Source organism: Meriones unguiculatus, chromosome 11 (assembly GCF_030254825.1).
Source record: "Meriones unguiculatus strain TT.TT164.6M chromosome 11, Bangor_MerUng_6.1, whole genome shotgun sequence".
NCBI lineage: Eukaryota > Metazoa > Chordata > Mammalia > Rodentia > Muridae > Meriones > Meriones unguiculatus.
Genome location: NC_083359.1, coordinates 53,967,805 through 53,988,734, shown reverse-complemented (window position 1 = coordinate 53,988,734; position 20,930 = coordinate 53,967,805). Strand labels below are relative to the sequence as shown.

Here is a 20,930-nt window from a genome sequence, read left to right as displayed (position 1 = left end):
GATCTTACTTTAGTGTGATGTTATTTGTCATGTTCAGGTGAAACCCTTCACCTTGTTAGGGTTCTGTTCAGACATAAGAGGGGCCAAAGAATGAAGACAGCCCTTAATGAATGAAGACTACCCTTGATGCCAGATGTCATAAGCAGCATTTCTTTCAGAACCAAAGCTGAAACTATTTACCCTAGTACACTTGCAGGCAGCCTTCCTTTGCCTTCTCCCTGCCTCCACTGATGTTGTCTCCAGGTGGAAATACTCCACTCTTCTGATTAGCTCTGGATTCTGGAGTGTACTATTGCCCAAGATACTGTGTGTGAGTCAGACAACTCTACTGTTATCTAACCCCTCGTGGCTAAGCTCAGGCCAGGGCCTGTGGGAGATGAGCTCTTTGTCTGCAGTCCACAGGGCTGAGATGATGCCAGCCTCCAGCCTAGACACAGGTAGGACACTACAGCCAAGGCTCCATTCTCTACCTCTCTCTGAGCCTTGGCTCCCTCAGCCATGCTGTGCTCTGCCCAAGAAGGTGTGCTCTGGGTTGGGGTGTCAGCTCCCAGCCAGGGCTCGTACCAGTCAGCGGTAAGTAGAGCTCTGTCGTCGGGCTCCAGACTATGTGGAGCCAGCCCTGGGATATGGGCATGGGTCATGGGAGTTGGCAAACATCTCCTAGCTACTGAGAATACTCTTTCCTGCATCTGCCACATCCCTGAGATGAGAAACGTGACCCTGGTCCCTCGGTGCCAGGTGAGGCAATGGAAATACAGTACCATTAACCTGATCCCTGCATCTGTGTCTTGCTCTAGATGCAGTTTGTACTTTCTGTCTTTATCCCTGCAGGGCAGAGGGTTCTAGAATAAAAACAGTTACAGAATACATGCCATTGCAGCCCTTTGAGGATTCTCAGAGAACCAGGGGCTTTCCTGAGCTCCAGTGGAAAGGCCAGGGTAATGCCTTCTCCCACCTCTCATTTTCCTCCAGGGACAGATGCCAGAATTTCACAAACAGTTGGTCAGACATACATCTTAGTTGCCCTTGCTCTTCTGGAGATTCTCTCTGCACCCTCCCCCCAAGTCTAGTTTCCTGTATATTTTTTTCCTCTTCCTTAAGACTTCTCTTGATACCCCTACCCCCACCCTGGAGCTAGCTTGCTATCCATAGCTAGTGAATAATTCAGCATGTTCAGCAAAACCTAAATCAGATCCATAGTGATACTGTGATCAGGAGGCCCCCTTGGGGCAGCTGGAAAGGCGAACCCTGCCCTGGAAAGACAAGTGCCTTGTAATATTAACTTCATTATATAAGGTTTCTTTGCCTCCTGAGAAGGCAACTTCAAATGTTACCTGGGCCCTGTTCCTGCCTACTTCTTGGAGGACTCTCTGGCCTTGTAGTCATGCCTCTGGGACATGCAGGTACCAACAGTCAGTCAAACAGCATGCTACGGTTTGCAGAGTGCTTTTGTGCATATTTCTTGTTTAATCATATCAGCTCCTGGTAAGCTCAGAGCCCTTTAGTCAGTGGGAACCTACAGGAATTGTGTTTCAATTCCTTGCTTTAGGAAAGGAAAAATGTTCTCAATTATTTGTGGCAAATGGGGTCAGGTAGAGGGTACTTCGTGTCCTAAAATTTGTGCAGAATGGCATTTGTGAGATGCCATTTTCTCTGGGTCACTTTCCTCAGGACCTGTACCCTGTAAGCCCTCCTCTGCAGAGCAGAGTACCATAAAGAAGTGAATGTGGTTTGCCTAAACATGAGCCAGGTGTATGGTTGTTTATAGTGACCAGATTCCCATGCCCAGGAATGACAACCCTGCCCCACCACCCCAGAATATCTGAGAGATTAGATCAACAGAGGCCCCAAAAGGTAGAGAGCTGCCTCCTTCCTTCCTGAAAGTGGCTGAAAGGTCTCATGGTGTATGCGTGCCAATGCCGTACTGTGGCATTCCCTTGGTAGGTCTTCTGTCTGCATCTCCAGCCCCAGGGGCTGTGTCTCTCCGTGTGCTCCTATGGTACATGCCTGCTTTGATTGCTGCAGCTCACAGTGAACGATACCAACCATTCTCTTGTCTTCCCAGGGGAAAGCAGTACCTAATGGTGACCTGGTTAGGTCTGAAAGTAAGTGTGGGGTAATGCCCTGGCCCCTGTTTCCCGGAGAGGCATGGTGAGCCTCAGGGAAGCTGCCAGCTTCTCTAGAAGGCGCCCTCCCTGGGGCTTTGCTCGCACAACACCTGCTGCTCAGGAATTTTTTTTAAAGGCCTTATCTTGTCTTAGCAGTTCAGCATTGTTCTCAGGCTTCTCACTTTGTAGAATGTATATATGCTGCTGATTGAGTTTTTAATTTTGTGTTCGGTAGTACAAGGGAATTAAAACCAGGGCTTCGTGCATGCTAAGCAAGTAGTCTACCACTGAACTATTCCCTATTTTTATTATTTTTTTAAAGATTTATTTATTTAATATGTATACAATGTTGTGTTTGTTTGTACACCTGCATGCCAGAAGAGGGCACCAGATTTCATTATAGATGGTTGTGAGTCACCATGTGTTTGCTGGGAATTAAACTCATGACCTCTCTGGAAGAGCAGCCAGTGCTCTTAATCTCTGAGCCATCTCTCCAGCCCCTATATTTTTAAGAGGAAAAAAATGTAAATAGTTTGTTTTTGTTTTTGTTTTTGTTTTTTTTCAGAAGGGGATAATAATAAAAAGGCAGAGGAAAATAAAGAGTTCAAAGAAATAAGGGCCTCATAACAAAATTAAGTGAAGAGGAAGTATGATATGTAAGGAGAAGCTAAATGAGGAAGAAGCCAGTGTGGTAGAGAGGAATGTGGACCTAGGACCTGGGCTCCTTCCAGCTTCTGCCTCGAGGACAATGTGAGCCCATGAATTGCCCCCAGACATAGCTCTGTGTGGAGAAGGTGAGGCCAGACATCTCCAGCTACAGCTCAGTAGCCTAGGCCTGTAGACCAGTGGTGACCACCTGCTTCTGCTATGGTGTTGCCTCTTCCTCAGCCAGATCATGGAGGAAGTAACCAAGAGGGATGGCCAAGACTAGGAAGTACATGCAGTATTCACCCAGCAGAAATTTTCTTTGCAACGGGAACTTTGCTTGGTGGCTCGTGTCCTTTCAGAGGCAACTTGAATGCTCGTGGCAGCTCTCCATGTGTCTTCCTGCCAATCTCTCAACTTCACTTCAGATGACAGCTACTTTTCTGTCCCAGGCTAAGTCTTCAAGGTACTGTCTGGAATACTGTGGTGTATTTACAGTACACATTCACATGTGGTGAGGGGGCCTCATTTCTAATAACCTAATTCAGTAAGGCCTATGGTGGTGGGTCAGGCTCTGTGTGCCACTGGCAGCTAGCAAGGCTGAGACACAGCTTACATGTGTGTAAGCTTGTGCAGCTTTTCAGACTCAGCTTCAGATCTCTCCATGCTCATGCCTCATTCTGGTTCCTTGGCCTCATCCTGCAGGCTCCTGTGGCTACACCTGACTCCCCTGTGGCTGGGAAGAAATATGGCTAGTGCCTGTCCAGGCTACATAGCCTGTGGGTAGCAGGATAAGGATATCAGCGGTTCTGACTCCCAAGCACTCTGCCAGGCTACTGGAGAGTTTATTCAGCATCCCTGGGGCTCATTCTGCCCATATCTTCTGAACAGATACTCACCTTTGACCCCTGCCCTTTCATATTCCTCCTGCCATACCTGTGGGTACTTTCAACCAAAGTTCTGGAGCAACTATGGAACCAAGCTTGAAACATGAGGTCCTGAAATGTCCTCCGCTGCTCACCATCACAGATTCAGGGCCTCTGCTCATGGATAAAGACAAGGACAGCCTCAGAGAGGGAAGAAGCCTCTGCCTGCTAACTTGCCAGGCAGACCTGGCCCTAATTACTATTTGTTCTGTTTCTTTTAGAGATTACTGATTCATCCCTTGACCCCTTCCCTCCCTCTTCCTGCCTGTCATTGTGATGGGATGCTCTAGGAGTGGAGCTGAAATGACCAGTGAGGGGGCAGTTTTCCCCATGGTCATCTTAAGGATATGTGGTCTAGCAAAAAACTTTTTCTGTGGTTATGAACTTGCTGGAAGTGTGGGAGGTGTGCCACTCATAGACAGCTCCATAATCAAAAAGAACTTGTGGGGTGGGAAAGAACCCCAGGTCTTAGCCCCTCCTGACTTCTGGTCTTCTGTGGCTACTGCCACTACCACTATCTCCTCTTCTTCCTGTTTTGTTTATAAGAAAAGATTATGGGCCAGTACGATGATTCAGTGGGTCAAATAAAGGTACCTGCTGCCAAGCTTAATAACCTGAGTTATGGAGGGAGAGAACAAACACCAGCAAGATATCCTCTGTCCTCCATATGTGTGCTGTGGCATATGCATACATACACTGCATCTCAAAATAAACGAACAAATAAGCAAAAATGTAATTTTTAAAAAGAAAAATGAAAGAAAAGTTTAGAAAGAGACAGATGAGGGAGTGCCTTGGAGGATGTGGGATTTTCCCAGACAATCATGGGAAGCCCAAGACCTTAAGACAAGAAGGTATGCTGTGCTGGTGTGCACACTGAGCTCCGCACAATACCCCCAGCTGTCTGCATCCCAGGCAGCTCAGGCTAAACTCTTACACCTCTACTCATGTGGGTAAAGGTGCTCTGGCGTCACTCATATATGTGCACACGTATACTGTCCTGGTCATTTTCCATACTCTGATCCTTACCAGTGGGCAGATGAGGCTTCCCTCCTGATGACAAAAGCATAAATTCACAAGTAGGTGCACAGTGAGAAATACCAAGCAATTTCCAACTTCATATTGCACATTAAAGTTGTGAGTGTAAAGTGGATTGGCCAATACATATATGTATGTGACAACTAATGAAATTTGCAAGGAGGGTTTGGAGAGATATGGGAAGGTTTGCAGAGAGGAAAGGGAAGAGGGAAATTGTATTAAAATCACAGGAAAAAAATAAAAGAGTAATTTTTTTAAAAATCTTATCTTAGGGCTGGAGAGGTGGCTCAGATGTACTTTGCTCTTTCAAAGGACCTGAACTTGGGTCCCAGCACCCATATCAAGTGGTTCAAAAACTACCTGGAACTCCATTGTTCACATACATGGACCAACACTTACACACACATGTACATAATTTAGGATTTTTTTTTAATTTAAAAATCTTAATTTCATGAGGCTCTAAAGGAGGGGGCAGAGAAGGGCTGTCTTGGGGATAATAATCTCAAGCCATACTTGCTGCTACCGAGGATGGCTCTGCCACAGAGGACTTCCATTAGGTAGTCAGCCGCTGTCCTATACTGCCATTGTCAAGGGAGATCAGCCTCATGCTGGCCACAGGAAGGGGCCCAGATAAGCAGAAGCTCTTCTCCTTTCCTTCCTTTAGGTTAGTAGTGACAGCAAGACTTTATATTAATAACTGTTATGCAAAGGGAACAGTACTTGTCAAAGTGTAAACAGGGAGAAGGTTTTCCCTGACCCTAGAGGTCAGAGATGGCCCCCAGACATGGAGACCTGTGTAATGTGCCTTGTCAGCCTCCTCAAAACCTAAGTCATCAACTGGCACATGTTTGTATATTTTTCAAGACCCTGGGTGAGAGGTTCTGGTCTTGGTGATTTTGGCTGCAAACCTTGGCACTGGCTCCTAGAGATAGTACCAGGCCCTTATCTCTTGGAACCTTCTTGAACTTGGGACTGCCCCATCAGCATGATTCACATTGACCCTCAGTATTTAAACCCTAATTGAGCTTCTTGGGGCTCAGATGCCTGCAGAGTCTTTGAATAACTTTCCAAAGTATTCTGCCTTGGGAAGTTGCTGGTAGAGAGAGGCTCTGCGGGCTGTTTCATTGACAGCCAGGGCTCTGCGGGCTGTTTCATCAGCTTCCTTACCTATTGCTGTCCTCCACGGTGGCCCTCTGGCCCCCTCTGCTGACCAATAGGATTTCCTACTGGGATGTACAGATGAAGTTCAAGGAGAAAGAGACTGCTGTGAGTTTTGTGTTATATCCTGGGTGGTGTCTGCCTTGGCAGTGCTGGGACACAGAAAGCACGGTATAGGAAGAAGCTGGGAGGTAGCCACAGTGGTGTCCAGACATAATGTGTTCCTGGGACACAGTATCAGAACAGAAGAATTCCCTTATTGAGGCTGGCTTGACTCCTCCGGGCAGTTGTTGGGGGAATCTGGGCTGGAAGTAGCCATGCCTTAAGTCATTGATCAGGGGAAAAGGAGAAGAATTCTGGGAGACTCTCTTCCATTATGAGCTGAAGTTGGGGGTTGGTACTGCGGAACTGCTGTGAGAGGGCTTCTGATCACCGGGTACATTTTTGGCACGGAAATGGGAGGAACTGGTCAGTGACTGTCTGTTGGGTGAACAGTTACTTGTCCTATATTTCAGTGTGGCTTCTGCCCCCTACACACAGCCAAGCCAGTCACACTAGGACATCCTCCTACACACTGGGCTGGGGAGAGGTCCCTAATCACCACGGATCCTCGTGCCAGATGGGAAAGAGCAGCCATGTGCCCTGGGGGAGGAGGAAATCTAGAGCAATCCGCCCCTAATCCCTGGCTGGGCCTCACTCAGACTGGAGATGGCAGCTTCAGAGCCTGGCAGTTCTGGCACACCTGCTCGCAGACCCTGGCTCCCAACAGCCAGCCCAATGCTGCCCAGGGACTGTGAGTCTGGGACTCTGGCACTGTCCTCAGACAGCTGGGGCCTTAAAGCTCCTGGCACCTCGTCGCCAGCACGGCTTTGGGAAACAGTATCCACACAGGTGAGGCTCTGGGTAGGGGGAGAAGAGACTTTCATGTGGGAGATGGAATGGAGTTGTAGAATGAAGGAGAGAGCCATTTCTAGAGCTTGTCAAGCAGCAAGATCCCTCTCAGGGTTTCCCAGAACCAACCTCTCTCCTGCCCATTTATAGAAAGCTCTGGATATAGGTGAGCTGGCATGAAATTACGTGGCAAAGTGTGCTTCTAGTCATGGTTGCTCTGTATTCAGAAACAGTGGCCAGGAGAAAGAAATGAAGAGGTCTGGGAGCATTGACCCCCATGAACCACAGAGAGTTTAGGACCATAGTTTGGCTACTAGAGAATTCAGAGGATGGAGAAGGAGCTCTAAAGTGAAAGACCAGCTCCAAGGTCTCAGCCAAGAGTCCATGCCTCTACAGTAAAGGAAGGAGAACAGTAGGCATTTATGTGGACCAAAGAGCATTGTTCTCAGGAGGGCCAGGACTGAAGGGAGGATGTAGTTGTGATTGCAAGCCAAGGAATAGCCCTAACAGAAAGGGTCAGGAACCATAGGGAAGGTGGGATGAGGCCCACCACCAGCACTAGAGAGCAGTGTAGTCCTTAGGGACAGAGCAAGCTCATGGGTTGCAGGAGGCATGTTGATGAAAGGCAGCTAGCTACACATTGCCTTGAGATGGATGGGTGCTGCATGAAGGATGAACGTGTTACCTCATCCATGTGTAGTCCGTACCCAGAAATCCCCTTGTAGAAGTGAGAGAGGACTTACAAGCCACTGGGGGCACACTTCGTCTCCAGTAGCCAGAGCCCTTGCTATGGGGAGCTTTCCACCTCACTCTCCATATCTGATATGCTCTTTGGGTAGCCTATTAAGTATCTAACATCTGACCTCCTGCCCTCTGGAGAAAGGACTCTTAGGCTTCTTAGGTATTTCCTCCACAGTACCCCCTTGCCCACCTGCGAGTGCTTGGGTCAGTATGATGACCCATCCAAAGCTGGATTAAACATTTCCATGTGCCCCATCTGTTTCCACCAGGAAGAGAGAACCACCAGTCTAACCAGGTAAATCCTGATGCATTGGAGCAGGAACAGCCCCTGACTTCAGGACCTGGGGCTGGAGTAGTCTTGCCTTCTGCCCTCTCTCAGTTTTGCCCTAAGGCCAAACTACCTCTTTGAGGCTGGAGCCTTTTAGCTGGCCATAGGATTTCCTTTCCATCTTGGTCTGGATTTAACCTCCTTACCCTCTGGGACTTATTTTAAAAAATAAATCAGTGTTCCCCATCCCAAGAGAGTTGCTAGAATCCAAGGGGATAGCAGTGAGCTGGTCAACGCATCTCTGCTGAGTCACTGTTGAGTCACTAGTCCCGACAGCCTTCCCCCACCCTCCACCTGCACATTCACCAGGCATCTTCAGGAGCAGCTCCCTGCATGGACCCTCCTGTCTGGCCAAGGACATAGACAGATCAGAGTAAATACTCCACTTAAGAGGAAACACAGGAGCCCAAAAGGTCTGTTTGTTTCTTTCCTCCTCTTCCTCCTCCTCCTGCTCCTCCTTTTTTATCTCCTCCTAAGAGTGACATTACTGTTGTCTTTCCAACTAGACATGTCAGCCCACTGTGTATCCTTGGCTACCCATCCCAAGGTAGGAGAAGGTCATAGGTCCACTTTGGAACACAAGCAGGAAGAATGAACTCCTCACATTATTTCTATGCCCCATGTGTATACTTTGCTAAAAAAAAGAAAATAAAAGAAAGAAAGAAAGAAAATAAGAATTCACTTAGATATGCTGCCCTGCTGAAAGCATCGCTCAAGCTAGCACTTTCTGCTCTGATAGTGTCTACCATTTGCCTGCCATCTTCCAGGATTCCAACTGCTGGGCTATCATGCAGTGTGGAGGGCAAGTGTCCCATGGCCAGGTTAATGCAAGGATGCTGAACTCAGGCCCAGGAGGAGGTGAGAACCCCAGAGGGTGATGGGAGCCAAGGCTGGGGAAGCCCTGAGCCAGCAGTCCCTGTGATTTGGCAGTGTACCTAATCCATTTTCGGTTTGTGTTGCTGAAGGTGGGTAGGGAGACAGGTCTGTGGCACTACCAAAGCTATTGCAAACAGGGTACCCAACTACTCATGGACTGTGGGGAGATCTCCCTGAAGCCAAGACAGAAATAGGAAAAACTGGCCCAGAGACCCAGGAAGCCCTCCAGCTCTGCCTTAGCCAGAATTTTCATCAGTATGTCTTAAACTTCAGTCTGTAGCTGAGGCCCTAGCTAGTAAGCTCTCTGAGTGGGACCATGCCAGGGGCTCCCAATTGCATGGCATGTGTGGGATCCCCCTCCTTGTCAGATCTCTCTGTAGAGTCTGCTCAGCCTATTCAAGGGTGTTCATCCCATGTTGGGTATTCACAGAGTGGATCCGTCTTTCTCAGTCAGGCAGATAGGATGAGTAGACCATGCCATGGGGGTGCCTGCTCTAGATGTGCTGGCAGCTGAAGGAACAAACTGAGTAAGGTTCTGCACCATTTGGAGAGAGGAGCTGCCTTGCAGCCAGGCTCTGCTCCAAGTTGGGGGCCTGGACTTTCCACCTGCTGGTGACAGGCACTCAGTCACTGTGTTGTTTCTTTCTCACCTGCCTAGTCCAGGAGAGAGGGGATTCTTCTCTGCTGACTAGGAGGCAGTGAGAAGGTCAAGATTACCCTCTTGTGGACTACTCTGAAATGGATAGGATCCTGCCCTTCCATGCTCATGCTGTACAATTTTTACCTCCTCCTAGTTCCAGATTATCTTTGTAATCCTCAAGAAGCCCCCATGCCCATTAGGTACTCATTCCCCATTCCTTCCGTCCCCCAGTCCCTGGCAACCACTAATCTGTCATCTCTGTAGACATAGCACTCTGGAAATCTCACATAGTGGAGCCATTCAGCATGTAGCCTCTACTTAGCAAACTGGTTTTTAGATTCATCTATGTTCTGGCATTATCAGAATTTCATTCCTTGTTATGGCCAAACAGTGTTCCACTATATGAACTCATTTCGCCAACCCATTCATTGCTTTAAGTGGCCATCTCTGAGTTGTGACTACCCTTTTGGGTATTGTGAAGTGTGCCACTGTGAACTTTTACACAGTGTCTGTTTGAATACCATTTTCAATTTCTTTGTATGTTGTCTTAATAAGCTTCAGCTGTCAACTTGACACAGCCCAGAGTCCTTTGGAAAGGGAACCTCAATTGAGGAATTGCCTACATTAGATTGGCCTGTGGTCATGTCTTTGAGGGTTTGTTTGTTTGTTTGTGGTTATTTTGAGACAGGATTTCTCTGTGTAGCCATGGATATCTTGGAACTTGCTTATAGACAAGGATGGCTTCAAACTCAGAGATCTGCCTGCCTCTTCCTCCCAGAGTGATGGGATTACAGGTGCGTGCCAGTGTGCCCGGCCGAAGGTTTTTTTTTTTTTTTTAATTCTTTATTATTACACTTTATTCACTTTGTATCCCCTGTGGTTCCCTCCCTCCTCCTGTCCCAATCCCTCCCTTCCTCCACCCTCTGCATGCATGCCCCTCCCTAACCACTGATAGGGGAGGTCTTCTTTTCCTTCCTTCTGACCCTAGTCAATTAGGTCTCATCAGGAGTGGCTGCATTGTCTTCTTCTGTGGCCTGGTAATGCTGCTTTCCCCTCAGGGGGAGGTAATTAAAGAGCAGGCCAATCAGTTCATGTCAGAGACAGTCCCTGTTCCTATTACAATGGAACCCACTTGGATATTGAACTGCCATGGGCTATATCTGTGCAGGGGTCTTAGGTTATTTCTATGCATAGTCCTTGGTTGGAGTATCAGTCTCAGGAAAGACCCCTGTGCTCAGATATTTTGGTTCTGTTGCTCTCCTTGTGGAGTTCCTGTCCTCTCCAGATCTTACTGTTTCCCACTTCTTTCATAAGAGTCCTTGCACTCTGCCCAAAGGTTGCCCATAAGTCTCAGCATCTGCATTGATAGTCTGCAGGGCAAAGGTATTTTCTTAATTGCTAATTGATGTAGGAACACTCAGCCCATTGTGGGCAGTGCTTATCCCTAGGCAGGTGGGCCTTGGCTGTACAAGTAAGCTGGCTGAGCACAAGCCAAAGTCTCCTGCAGTTTGCAAGCAGCATTCATTCCCTCATTGGTTTCTACTTCAAGCTTCTGCCTTGACCTCCCTCTATGAGGGACTGCAACCTGTGAGATGAAATAAACCCTTTCTTCCTCAAGTTGCTTTTGGTCATTGTGTTTATCATAACAACAGAAACCAAACCAGAACAGGTGCATACCTCAGAGTTGAACTGGACAATTGTGAGATAATTCTATATTTAACTTTGTGAGAAACCAACTCTTCTCCTCCATTGGCTACACCATCTCACCTTCTTACCAGCAAAACATGAGGGTTCCAGTTTCTACACTGATTTGCTTTGTTGAGAATGTTGTAACTGGGTAGATGAGACGACTCGGCAGCAGTAAGGCACATGCAGCCAAGCCTTACAGCCCAAGTTCTATGCCAATGGGACAAACTCACATAGGAGAGAACTGACTCCAAAAGTTGTCCTCTGACTTCCACACATGTGCCCCTACAAAATAAATAAATGTAACTTTAAAAACGAGAAATTTAGCCTGGCAATGGTGATGTACACACATCTTTAGTCCCAGCACTCAGGAGGCAGAGGCAGGCAGATCTCTGTGAGTTCGAGGCTAGCCTGGTCTATAGAGCGAGTTCCAGGGCAGCCAAGACTACACAGAGAAACCCTGTAGAAACCCAAAACAATAACAACAACAAACCCAAACAAACATCAAATTTACTTTAAATAATATAGCCTTCCTATTGAATATTCAGTGTCTTGATTTGTATTTATTTTTAGAAGCATAAATGATTGTATATATTACATCTGTAGCCATTAACACAATTGATTATTGTATGTCCACAATGTATTAACTACTTCAGAACAGTGAGATAAATTCCTGTTTTCAGAAATTTGCAGTTTGAGGGAAAAAAAAAAACCCTAAGCCTTTGCTTTATGTATAAATTATCAGTTGTTTTCATTATATATAGCAAAATTTGTGAATAATTTTCTACATAAGGTAATGTATATTACAGGGAGTTTTTAATTTAGAATTTCCTATATAAATCTATTTCGATTCCTCATTCCCTTCCCTAGCTCCCCTACCACTTTTCCCTCTCTCCTTTTTTAAGTTCATTTAGTGCTGCATGGCTGCAAGGCCATCTACGGGAACACGGGGGCCTTTCAAGGTCCACATCCCTGAAGAAACCTTAAACTCCTTTACTCAGCAAATAGTCTCTCAGTTAGCGGTGGGATTTCACGAACCCCTCCCTCATCCATGCTGGGATTTTGGCATCATCTTGTCAGCACAGGTCTTGTGCATGCAATCACAGCCTCTGAGTTCATGTGTGCCCTGGCCCTGTCTCCAGCAAATAATATTTTCCTGAAGACATCCACTACCTGTGGCCCTTACTTCTGTCCCCTCTTCCAGGATTCTCTGAGCCTTTGAGGGAGGGGAGTGGTATAGATGTCCCGCTTAGAGATGAGCATCCCACAGCCTCTTATTGGCTGCGGTCTCTGTGTTAATCTCCATGTACTGCACAAAGAAGCTTCTCTGATAAGGAATCAGAAATGCACTAGTTCTCACTCAGGTCTGGCCTGGGTCTTCAGTTTCCAGTGAAGCTGCTGGGAGATCTGTATTTATTTTTAAGCAACTGCCATATGACTCTTACTTTGTATCTCATTTTGTCCTCTGAGAATCCCCTGAAATAATCACCTGGAGAAAAGCAAGTTTTAGGTAATGGTACATACAGAGAAACATAGCCTTTATCTGTCTAAGCCAGGGTTCCAAACTGGTTTCAGACTGTAAACTAGGGCCTGTTTCATTGCCCCACACAGACTTGTATCCTATCCTATTGCTATTTTTTATAGATTTATTTTATTTTATTTTCTGTGTGTGAGTGTTTACCTATGTGTGTGTGTATACACTCATACCTGGTGCACCCAGAGGTCAGAAGAGGACATAAGAATCCCTAGAAGAGCTCCCACCTTCTTTGGAAGGAAATGGTGTAGATACTATGAGACTGGGACACACCAGCAGGTGGCAGGCATTGGGGACTTATGGGAACTGGAGCTCAGGCTGAAGCTGGTGGTGAGTGTTCACGGGCTACTTTTTGTGCTGTGGCCACTACAAAGACTCCTCTGGGATCTGTACCTTCTTGTAAAGCCCTCAGGCAAGATGGGCAGGGCTGGATAGAACTTTTCTTTTGTGTGTATACACCTTTTTCAGTGTATATATTTCTTTTATGTGTGTGTGCACACACACATACTCACACACAGAGTGTAGACAGAGATCAGAGGACAACTTAGGGAGTTAGTTTGATCCTTCCCATGTGGCCATCAAGTCATCAGGCTTGGTAGCAAGGGCCTTTTTCCAATGCTGAGCCATTTTACCTATCCCCACAATTCCCTTCTTTTACTTGTTCACTTGGCGTGAAAAACCCTCCCAGTCTCACTATAGGAAATGCCAATTTAATTGCTTGAGAGTGAGGCCAGGTGTGATTGGGGACCACTGATAGAAATCCTGCTTCCTGAGAGAGTGACAGAGATCCTCATGAGACCATTCAAGGCAAAAATGTCTCAAGCTGATGAGCTGCAGTGCTCTCCAAGAAGGGAGGTCCAGGCACTGGAACTTAGTGCCAAATAGGATTCTAATCCTACATCTTTCACTTACTAGTGTAGTCTGGGCCAGCCTCTTCTGTAGAATGGGAATGCAGTGCTGCCTGGCTCTTGGGTTGTTCCCAGGCTTGAATAAATGAGCGTATAAAGCCTGGGTAGCCACACCCATCACAGAACAACAGGGGAAGCAGTGCACTGCTGCCTCTTTATTCTGCTGTGAAAGATATTAAAGAGGAAATTTGGGAGGTGAAAAAAGACCGTAGGGGCCAACGGGCAATGATGCCACTTCTCTGGCAACCTATTGAGGTGAGTCCACAGAGGATGGTCTGTGCCTGGACATGTGTCAGCATGAACCAGACATTTTACAACCACCTGCCAACATACAGTTCTCCAGGGAGGATGCCCAGGTTGGGGTCTGGGCTGAAGGACAGAGAAGTGGGGGCAGATAGCCTCAAGGTTCTGTACCTTCAGGTCTCAATAAATTCTTGCCTTTCCAGGGGTGGTTGTGCATTCCTCTACCCAGCACATGGGAGACAGTGGATCTTGTTTGGGAAACCCCATTTCAAAAAACTAGACCAAACAAATAATGTCTAACCTCAAAAAAAAAAAAAAAGTCTAGCCTCATTCTTGGGCACTTTATAGCAGCCACTTTGACTTTTCTGTGTAAGACAGACAGATGCCAAGTGGTGGGGGAAAGAACTGCATCCCCAGAGAGAAAGCCGGCAGGCAGGCAATATACTGCCTGTCTCTTACAAGCCTTAAGTAAAGCATTCCTCCTGGCTTGGCTTTGGGAATACTTTCCCAGCATTCCACATCCACTCTCATCTGTTCTGTCCACTGTCCCCATTCACAAAGAGTGAACGACAGCCTATAGACTGCCAAACACATTGCCATCAATGCTTGTTGCCTGCATATTGTTTGTCCAGGAGGAGGTTAAGGGCATTGGACATCTTTGGTAAGGCCTTTGAGAGTAAAGGCCATGATTATATAGAGAACTGTCTCTGTACAATTCTGTCGATATTGAAGGACTATGCTTTGATAAACTCTTAAATTTAGCCCAGCTTGATTGTAAGCATCATCTCCAAGGAGAGAAATCTGCCTAGATTCAGGTCTGTCATTTATCGTGTGCCTATGAGACACCATCCATGTAACCCTCCCATGGAACTTGAGAGATAAACAGATAAAGACACAGAGGCTCAGAAAAACCAAGTGGGAGTGACGGGTGCAGGAGAGTTAAGACCAACAAGGTCAAACAGCCCTAGGGATGGATTACTAAGGGGAGACATTGGGTTTGAAAGGCCAGCATCTGAGGAGAATCCTGAGGCAGAAACACCTCCTGGGAGGGTGAGAGGACATAAACGTTCACTCAAAGCTAAGCCAGAAGAAAAGCGCTTTCTTCAGGAGGTTGCACTCTTAGCATCCTTAGGGGATGACTTGAGAATGCCTAAAAGGAGCCCCCTCCCTGCCTCCTGAGTTTGCCAGCCCTGTTGTTATGGGTGATGTTTTCCAATACCTTTTGCCTATAATTAGAGTTAGCTCTGCTGTTTCCCATTCCAGTGTGTGTGACTAGGCTGCTTTCTTGTTCGGTTTCTTCCACAACATGGAGTTCACCTCACCCTTGTCCCCCAGTGACCTGACCCAGCATCACTTCCATTGTGTAGTGACAAGCTACAAGGACTCAGCTTTTAGACAGTGGCCTGGGGTTAGTGGGTTCCTGGCCTGCCCACACATGTATCTTGGAGTCAGTATCTTCTCTGCCCTTTCCTTCTGCTCTCTGCCTCACCCCTTTTTCAGACCCCTCCTCTGTTTCTCTGAGTTTTTGCCACACTGATGTACTTAGAAAGACTGGGAGGGGTCAAGAATTCCTACTGTCATGAATCAGAGGAGATTTTTGATGCCCTTGGAGAGCAGTAAGGTAACAGAAGGGCCTAGGAGGGGAGTTGACAGGGTGAGAGACCGATGCAGCTCTGATAGTGAAAACAGGGTCATACTCATAGGGCTGGAAGGCATGAGCCCACATGTAGGCTGTCACAGCTCTGAAGGAGGGGAGTGCTCAAGGCAGGAGCCTAATTAAGAGACTGGATCCAGGGAGACTACTCAGCTCAGCTCTGGTTTCAGGGTCAGAGGTTCTGTCTCTTCGTAGCTGTGTGTCCCCAAGTCACTTGCTAGAACACCCTGATCTGCCTATGCCTAGACTTCATTTCAGAAAACAAACAACCTCCGTGAGGGCCATGCTGGCATGCAGCTGTGGGGGCCTGCTGTAGAACTTTCAGCTCTTGCACCGAAGTTCTCCTTCATCCTGCATCTATCCTGGAGGTGGAGAAGCCACACCCAGGGGTGTCCTGTGCTGTGAAGACAACCCTGCTGTGCCCCTTCCCACAGTCTCATGATTTATTCGTGCTTTCCTCCTCCAGGGTGACAAGGGAGATCTTGTGGCCCTGAGCCTCCCCTCTGGCCCTGGCCACGGTGACACTGATGGGCCCATCAGCCTGGACGTGCCAGATGGAGCGCCCGACCCCCAGCGGACTAAGGCTGCCATTGAGCACCTGCACCAAAAGATCCTGAAGATCACCGAGCAGATCAAGATCGAGCAGGAGGCCCGGGACGATAATGTGGCAGAGTACCTGAAGCTGGCCAACAACGCCGACAAGCAGCAGGTGTCACGCATCAAGCAGGTGTTTGAAAAGAAGAACCAGAAGTCAGCCCAGACCATTGCCCAGCTGCACAAGAAGCTGGAGCACTACCGCCGGCGCCTGAAGGAGATAGAGCAGAATGGGCCCTCGCGGCAGCCCAAGGATGTGCTCCGCGATATGCAGCAAGGGCTGAAGGATGTGGGCGCCAACGTGCGCGCTGGCATCAGTGGCTTTGGGGGTGGAGTGGTGGAGGGTGTCAAGGGCAGTCTTTCCGGCCTCTCGCAAGCCACCCACACTGCAGTAGTGTCCAAACCCCGGGAGTTTGCCAGTCTCATTCGCAACAAGTTCGGCAGCGCCGACAACATTGCCCACCTGAAGGATCCCATGGAAGACGGGCCCCCTGAAGAGGCAGCACGGGCCCTGAGTGGCAGTGCCACATTAGTGTCCAGCCCTAAGTACGGCAGTGACGATGAATGCTCCAGTGCCAGTGCCAGCTCAGCTGGGGCAGGCAGCAACTCTGGGGCTGGGCCAGGAGGTGCACTGGGGAGCCCTAGATCCAACACTCTTTATGGTGCCCCAGGAAACCTGGACACTCTGCTGGAGGAGCTGCGGGAGATAAAGGAAGGCCAGTCACACCTGGAGGATTCCATGGAGGACCTGAAGACTCAGCTGCAGAGGGACTACACCTACATGACCCAGTGCCTGCAGGAAGAGCGCTACAGGTGAGTGCCTCGTGGCTTCATAGCTGTGGGTGGGCCCAGTGGGAAGTGAGGAAACTGCTTGGAGCTTTGGAGGCCACTGGAGAAGCATCCAGAAGGATCCAGCAATGCCAAAAGGAACCTCTAAGAGCTTTCTCCAGATCAGAAGAGGGGTCACGAGACCTCTGGAAGGAAGGTTCTGTTGGTCTCAGGATGCTTTCGGGTGTGTTACGTGCTTAATTCACAAAGAAGAAACTGAGGCAAGGGCCCATGCCATAGCTATGCTCAGTTGAGAGACACTTATTCAGAACTGTGGAGGCAGCTTCTTGGGTTCAAATCCCAGATCTTACTTATAATACCTCAAGCAAGCAGCTAGCACTCTGCACCTGGTTTCCCTGCTTGAAGTGAGGGTAACTGACTTCATGGGATGGTTACAATGGATGAGTCAGCTAGGTTTGATGGGGCACTTCTTTAATCCCAGCACTCAGGAGGCAGACACAGTCAGATCTCTGTGAGTTGAGGCCAGCCTGGTCTATATAACAAGTTCTAGGGCAGCCAGGGCTATGTTGTAAAGCCATTAAAAAAATGCCTGTAATCCCAGTAGTCAGGGAGGCTCTGCCTGTCTGTCAGCAGGCAGATCTTTGTGAGTTCGAGGCCAGCCTGGTCTACAAAATGAGCCCAGGACAGCCAAGGCTACACAGAGAAACCCTGTCTCAAAAAACCAAAAACCAAAACAAAACAAAAAAAATTTTTTGAACGAGTCAACCTGTAAATACAAAATGGAGACAAATGTGTGACATGGCCAGTTGGAATGCTTCAGAGACTCCTGAGGTCAAGAATGGGCTGCAGTCCGGTCCTTCTCCTGGCTTCCTCCCTCTCTGGGATTTGGGGGATCATTTCTCTCTAGATGATGGTTTGTAAACTTGAGGGGAATCCCACCTAAGAACTAACGACCCTCACTTTATAGTCATGTTTTGATACTTGGTGCTTTTCAGGGAGAGATCACATCCTCCATACCCATGGTCCTTGCTACCCAAAGCGCATCTTAGCCAGGGTTTAGGAGGCCAGGTTGAAGTCACTTAATCCTTTACTCCTCATCATGAGCCATGAGATCCCAGACGGGTTCCTTAGGCTCTGTCTCATTCCCCCATCCATGAATAGAGATAACCTACCTTGTACTGCCTCATGAGGCAGTGTGTGAGCCCTCTGCAGCAGTGCCAGTCAGTGCTTAGCACAGGGCTGGCACGGAAGAGTGCTGTGCTGCCACGGGATTAAGATAAGAGCAGGACTGGGCGCACGGGTGGGCTGCATGTCACCTTGGTCCTGGGGAGCAGAGACATGGTGCTACTTCTTTTTTTTTTTTTTTTTTTTCTTTTTTAAACCAGGTATGAGAGGTTGGAGGAGCAGCTGAATGACCTTACTGAGCTTCACCAGAATGAGATGACCAACCTTAAGCAGGAGCTTGCCAGCATGGAGGAAAAGGTGGCCTACCAGTCCTACGAGAGGGCCCGAGATATTCAGGTATGGCCCAGGGCCACCCTGGGGAGGTCCTGATAATGTTGATAGTGCCAGCAGAAACTGTGCTATCTATGGGCACAGGGTGCAGATGACAGTATTGGGGTGGACATGTCAAATGGGACATGAGGCTCATCCATAGGGCCCTTAGGTATAGGATGTAGGAGAGGGCGGTGTCAGTGGGGTAGAGATCAGAGCAGAGTAAGTCTTTGGCCGAGTGTATGCCCTCTGCAAAGGCAAACCAGTGGGCAAAGGCCACTTACTTTTGCCATATCTTTGGTGTCAGATTTACAAATGGATGATTGTTATTTTGGGATATTCCCCTGCCTCATTGTGAAGTTGGGATCAACAAGCAAGACTTCCATTTCCTTACACCCTCCTCAAATAGTCATCAGTCCCCCAATTGCAGATGACCAACCTGTACCCTTCTTGGTCTTGAACAGTGGCCACAAGTTGCCACCTTCTTGATTCAATAGCATATTGGTCTATTTTTTGCTGTAGCAAGATTCATGAGGTTACATAATTTGTACAGAGAAAAGGTCCACCCAGATCTCCCTTCAGGAGATCCAGAAGTATGGTGTCATTCTCCTCTTAGAGCTGGTAAGGACCTCATAGCTATAGCCTCCCCAAGTCAGGAAGTTTGTAGAGGAGTCACATAGTGACCGGAAAGCCAGAGAGATTTGGGGGCAGACTTTCTCTCACAGGGCCTAACTCAGATGCCTGCAGTATCCCTAGTGACCTAGTTATTTTTTTTTTCACTAGCAACACACACATACATACACACCATTACCATGCTAGAAACCAAGCTTCCAAGCCCCCAGCTCACAAACCCCTGGAAACCACACTGAAGCCCTGTTGGAGTGAGAACAGATCCAGGATCTCAGCCACCCTGAGTTCCCACAGGCCACCCTCTATCCCCTGCAGGAGGCTGTGGAGTCCTGCCTGACCCGTGTCACCAAGCTGGAGCTGCAGCAGCAGCAGCAGCAGGTGGTACAGTTAGAAGGTGTGGAGAATGCCAACGCGCGGGCTCTGCTGGGCAAGTTCATCAATGTGATCCTGGCACTCATGGCCGTGCTGCTGGTGTTTGTGTCCACCATTGCCAACTTCATCACACCCCTCATGAAGACACGCCTCCGTATCACCAGCACCGCCCTCGTGCTCCTTGTCCTCTTCCTGCTCTGGAAACACTGGGACTCGCTCACCTACCTCCTGGAGCACGTGCTGCTGCCCAGCTGAGCAGCTGCCGGCCCACCATGTGCTCTCCGGATTCTACTGGCCACATCTCCAGGAGGGTCGGGAACTCCGAGTCCCTTGGATTTTGTCATGTGTCCTGTTTGGCCCCCAGCTGTCCCTTCTCTGCACTGCTTCTGTCTGACACCATCTCCCTTTCAGCCTGAGGGCTGCTGAGAGGGTGGGGTGGGCTGGGCTGGAGTAGCGACACTCACAGCCAAGTGGAGCAAGGGCACCAGGGCTGCATTATTTGAATTATTTACAGTCACATGGGACTTTTCTGAACTGACCGGAGGATGTCCTAGTCATGAAGGCCACTAAGATAGAAGGCCAGTCTGGATTTCTCTAAGGAAGAGCCCACCCTGGAGGCAGCCATAGTTGTCCTCCTCTGGAGATGGATAAAAGCCAGTGGGAGGCTTGGGGCCAGATGGCAGGCTTGGCACAGCCACTGGGAGCTCAGCTTCCCCTTCTCCTGCTCCTCTTCCCACCAAGCTGGTTTGAGACTGGTTTCTAGAGGCTGGGTGGGGTGTGGCTTTGAATTTGTGTTTTCTCTCATCATCTTTCTGCCTGTCACTGGGTGTGCTGTTTTCTGAAAAATGGGCCTCAAGGGTCCTGAGCCTTCAGCCCAAACCCTTAGGCCTCTGAGATCAAGTTGAGGTCTATTTATTTATTTGTTTACTTATTTATTTGTTTCTACCTTTCCCTCACTTCCTCCCAGCTGGGCTCCAGGGAGAGGACCCTGCTCATCCTCCCCCTGAAGCCAGGGCTTGTTCTCAGTTCATCACGCTCCAGACTGTGTATCATCTGGTGTTCTCGGCTGGAAAAAGGGGTGTGCGGTCCCAAGCAGCCCCACCAGATGGCAGGAGGACCATGGCCTATGTTATATACATCTATTTATTTTATGTGTGTCTTTGGGGAAGAGGATGTTTGTTGACTTATTTCTTTAAGGCTTTGGAGTGTTATGTTCAGTTCTGTACAGCCCAGCCTCCCCATGGGCCCTTCCAAGCACAGCGGGGATTTCTCTGAATAGGAGAGAGGAATCCATGAAGCAGGAGAAGCAGTGCCTGCCAGCTGTGGTGGACCTTCCTGAGAAATAAATATCCTCTACGTTTTCAAACCATCCTGTCTGGTGTTGGCTGATTAAGATCTGTGAAAAGCACAGGATCACAGGATCTCTCCCCACACTCAAGCATTTTGGGTAGCACAGTTTGGGCCTCATGTATTGGTCCGTTGTCATCTTCCATATTGAATGAGGCATATCCACCCTCCCACTTTGCTCTGAGCAACTTAAATGATAGGACTACCATCACATCCAGCTTTGCTGGAGCAGTTCCCGCGAGGGAAGTGAAGCTCTCATAGCTGGTATTACCAGTTGTGGCCACAAGGGGTCAGCAGAGTCCGTACTCTGAAACCTCTCTCAAGAGGCAGT

General features: G+C 48.4%; 1 protein-coding gene across 4 annotated transcripts in view; it reads left to right on the top strand.

Moving 5' to 3' along the window:
* Window positions 1-20,621, top strand: part of Tmcc2 (transmembrane and coiled-coil domain family 2) — a 38,414-nt gene extending 17,793 nt beyond the window's left edge. For 3 of the 4 annotated variants that reach the window (XM_021636405.2, XM_021636406.2, XM_021636407.2), the window contains exons 3-5: window positions 15,840-16,780; window positions 18,142-18,277; window positions 19,196-20,621. In XM_021636405.2, coding sequence (XP_021492080.1) covers window positions 15,840-16,780; window positions 18,142-18,277; window positions 19,196-19,507 — 1,389 coding nt within the window. In that variant the 3' untranslated portion in view covers window positions 19,508-20,621. Of the gene's footprint in view, window positions 1-5,771; window positions 5,981-15,839; window positions 16,781-18,141; window positions 18,278-19,195 lie in introns of those variants that run through there. The other variant, XM_060364270.1, reaches the window with a different exon arrangement.
* The last annotated feature ends 309 nt before the right edge of the window (window positions 20,622-20,930 follow it).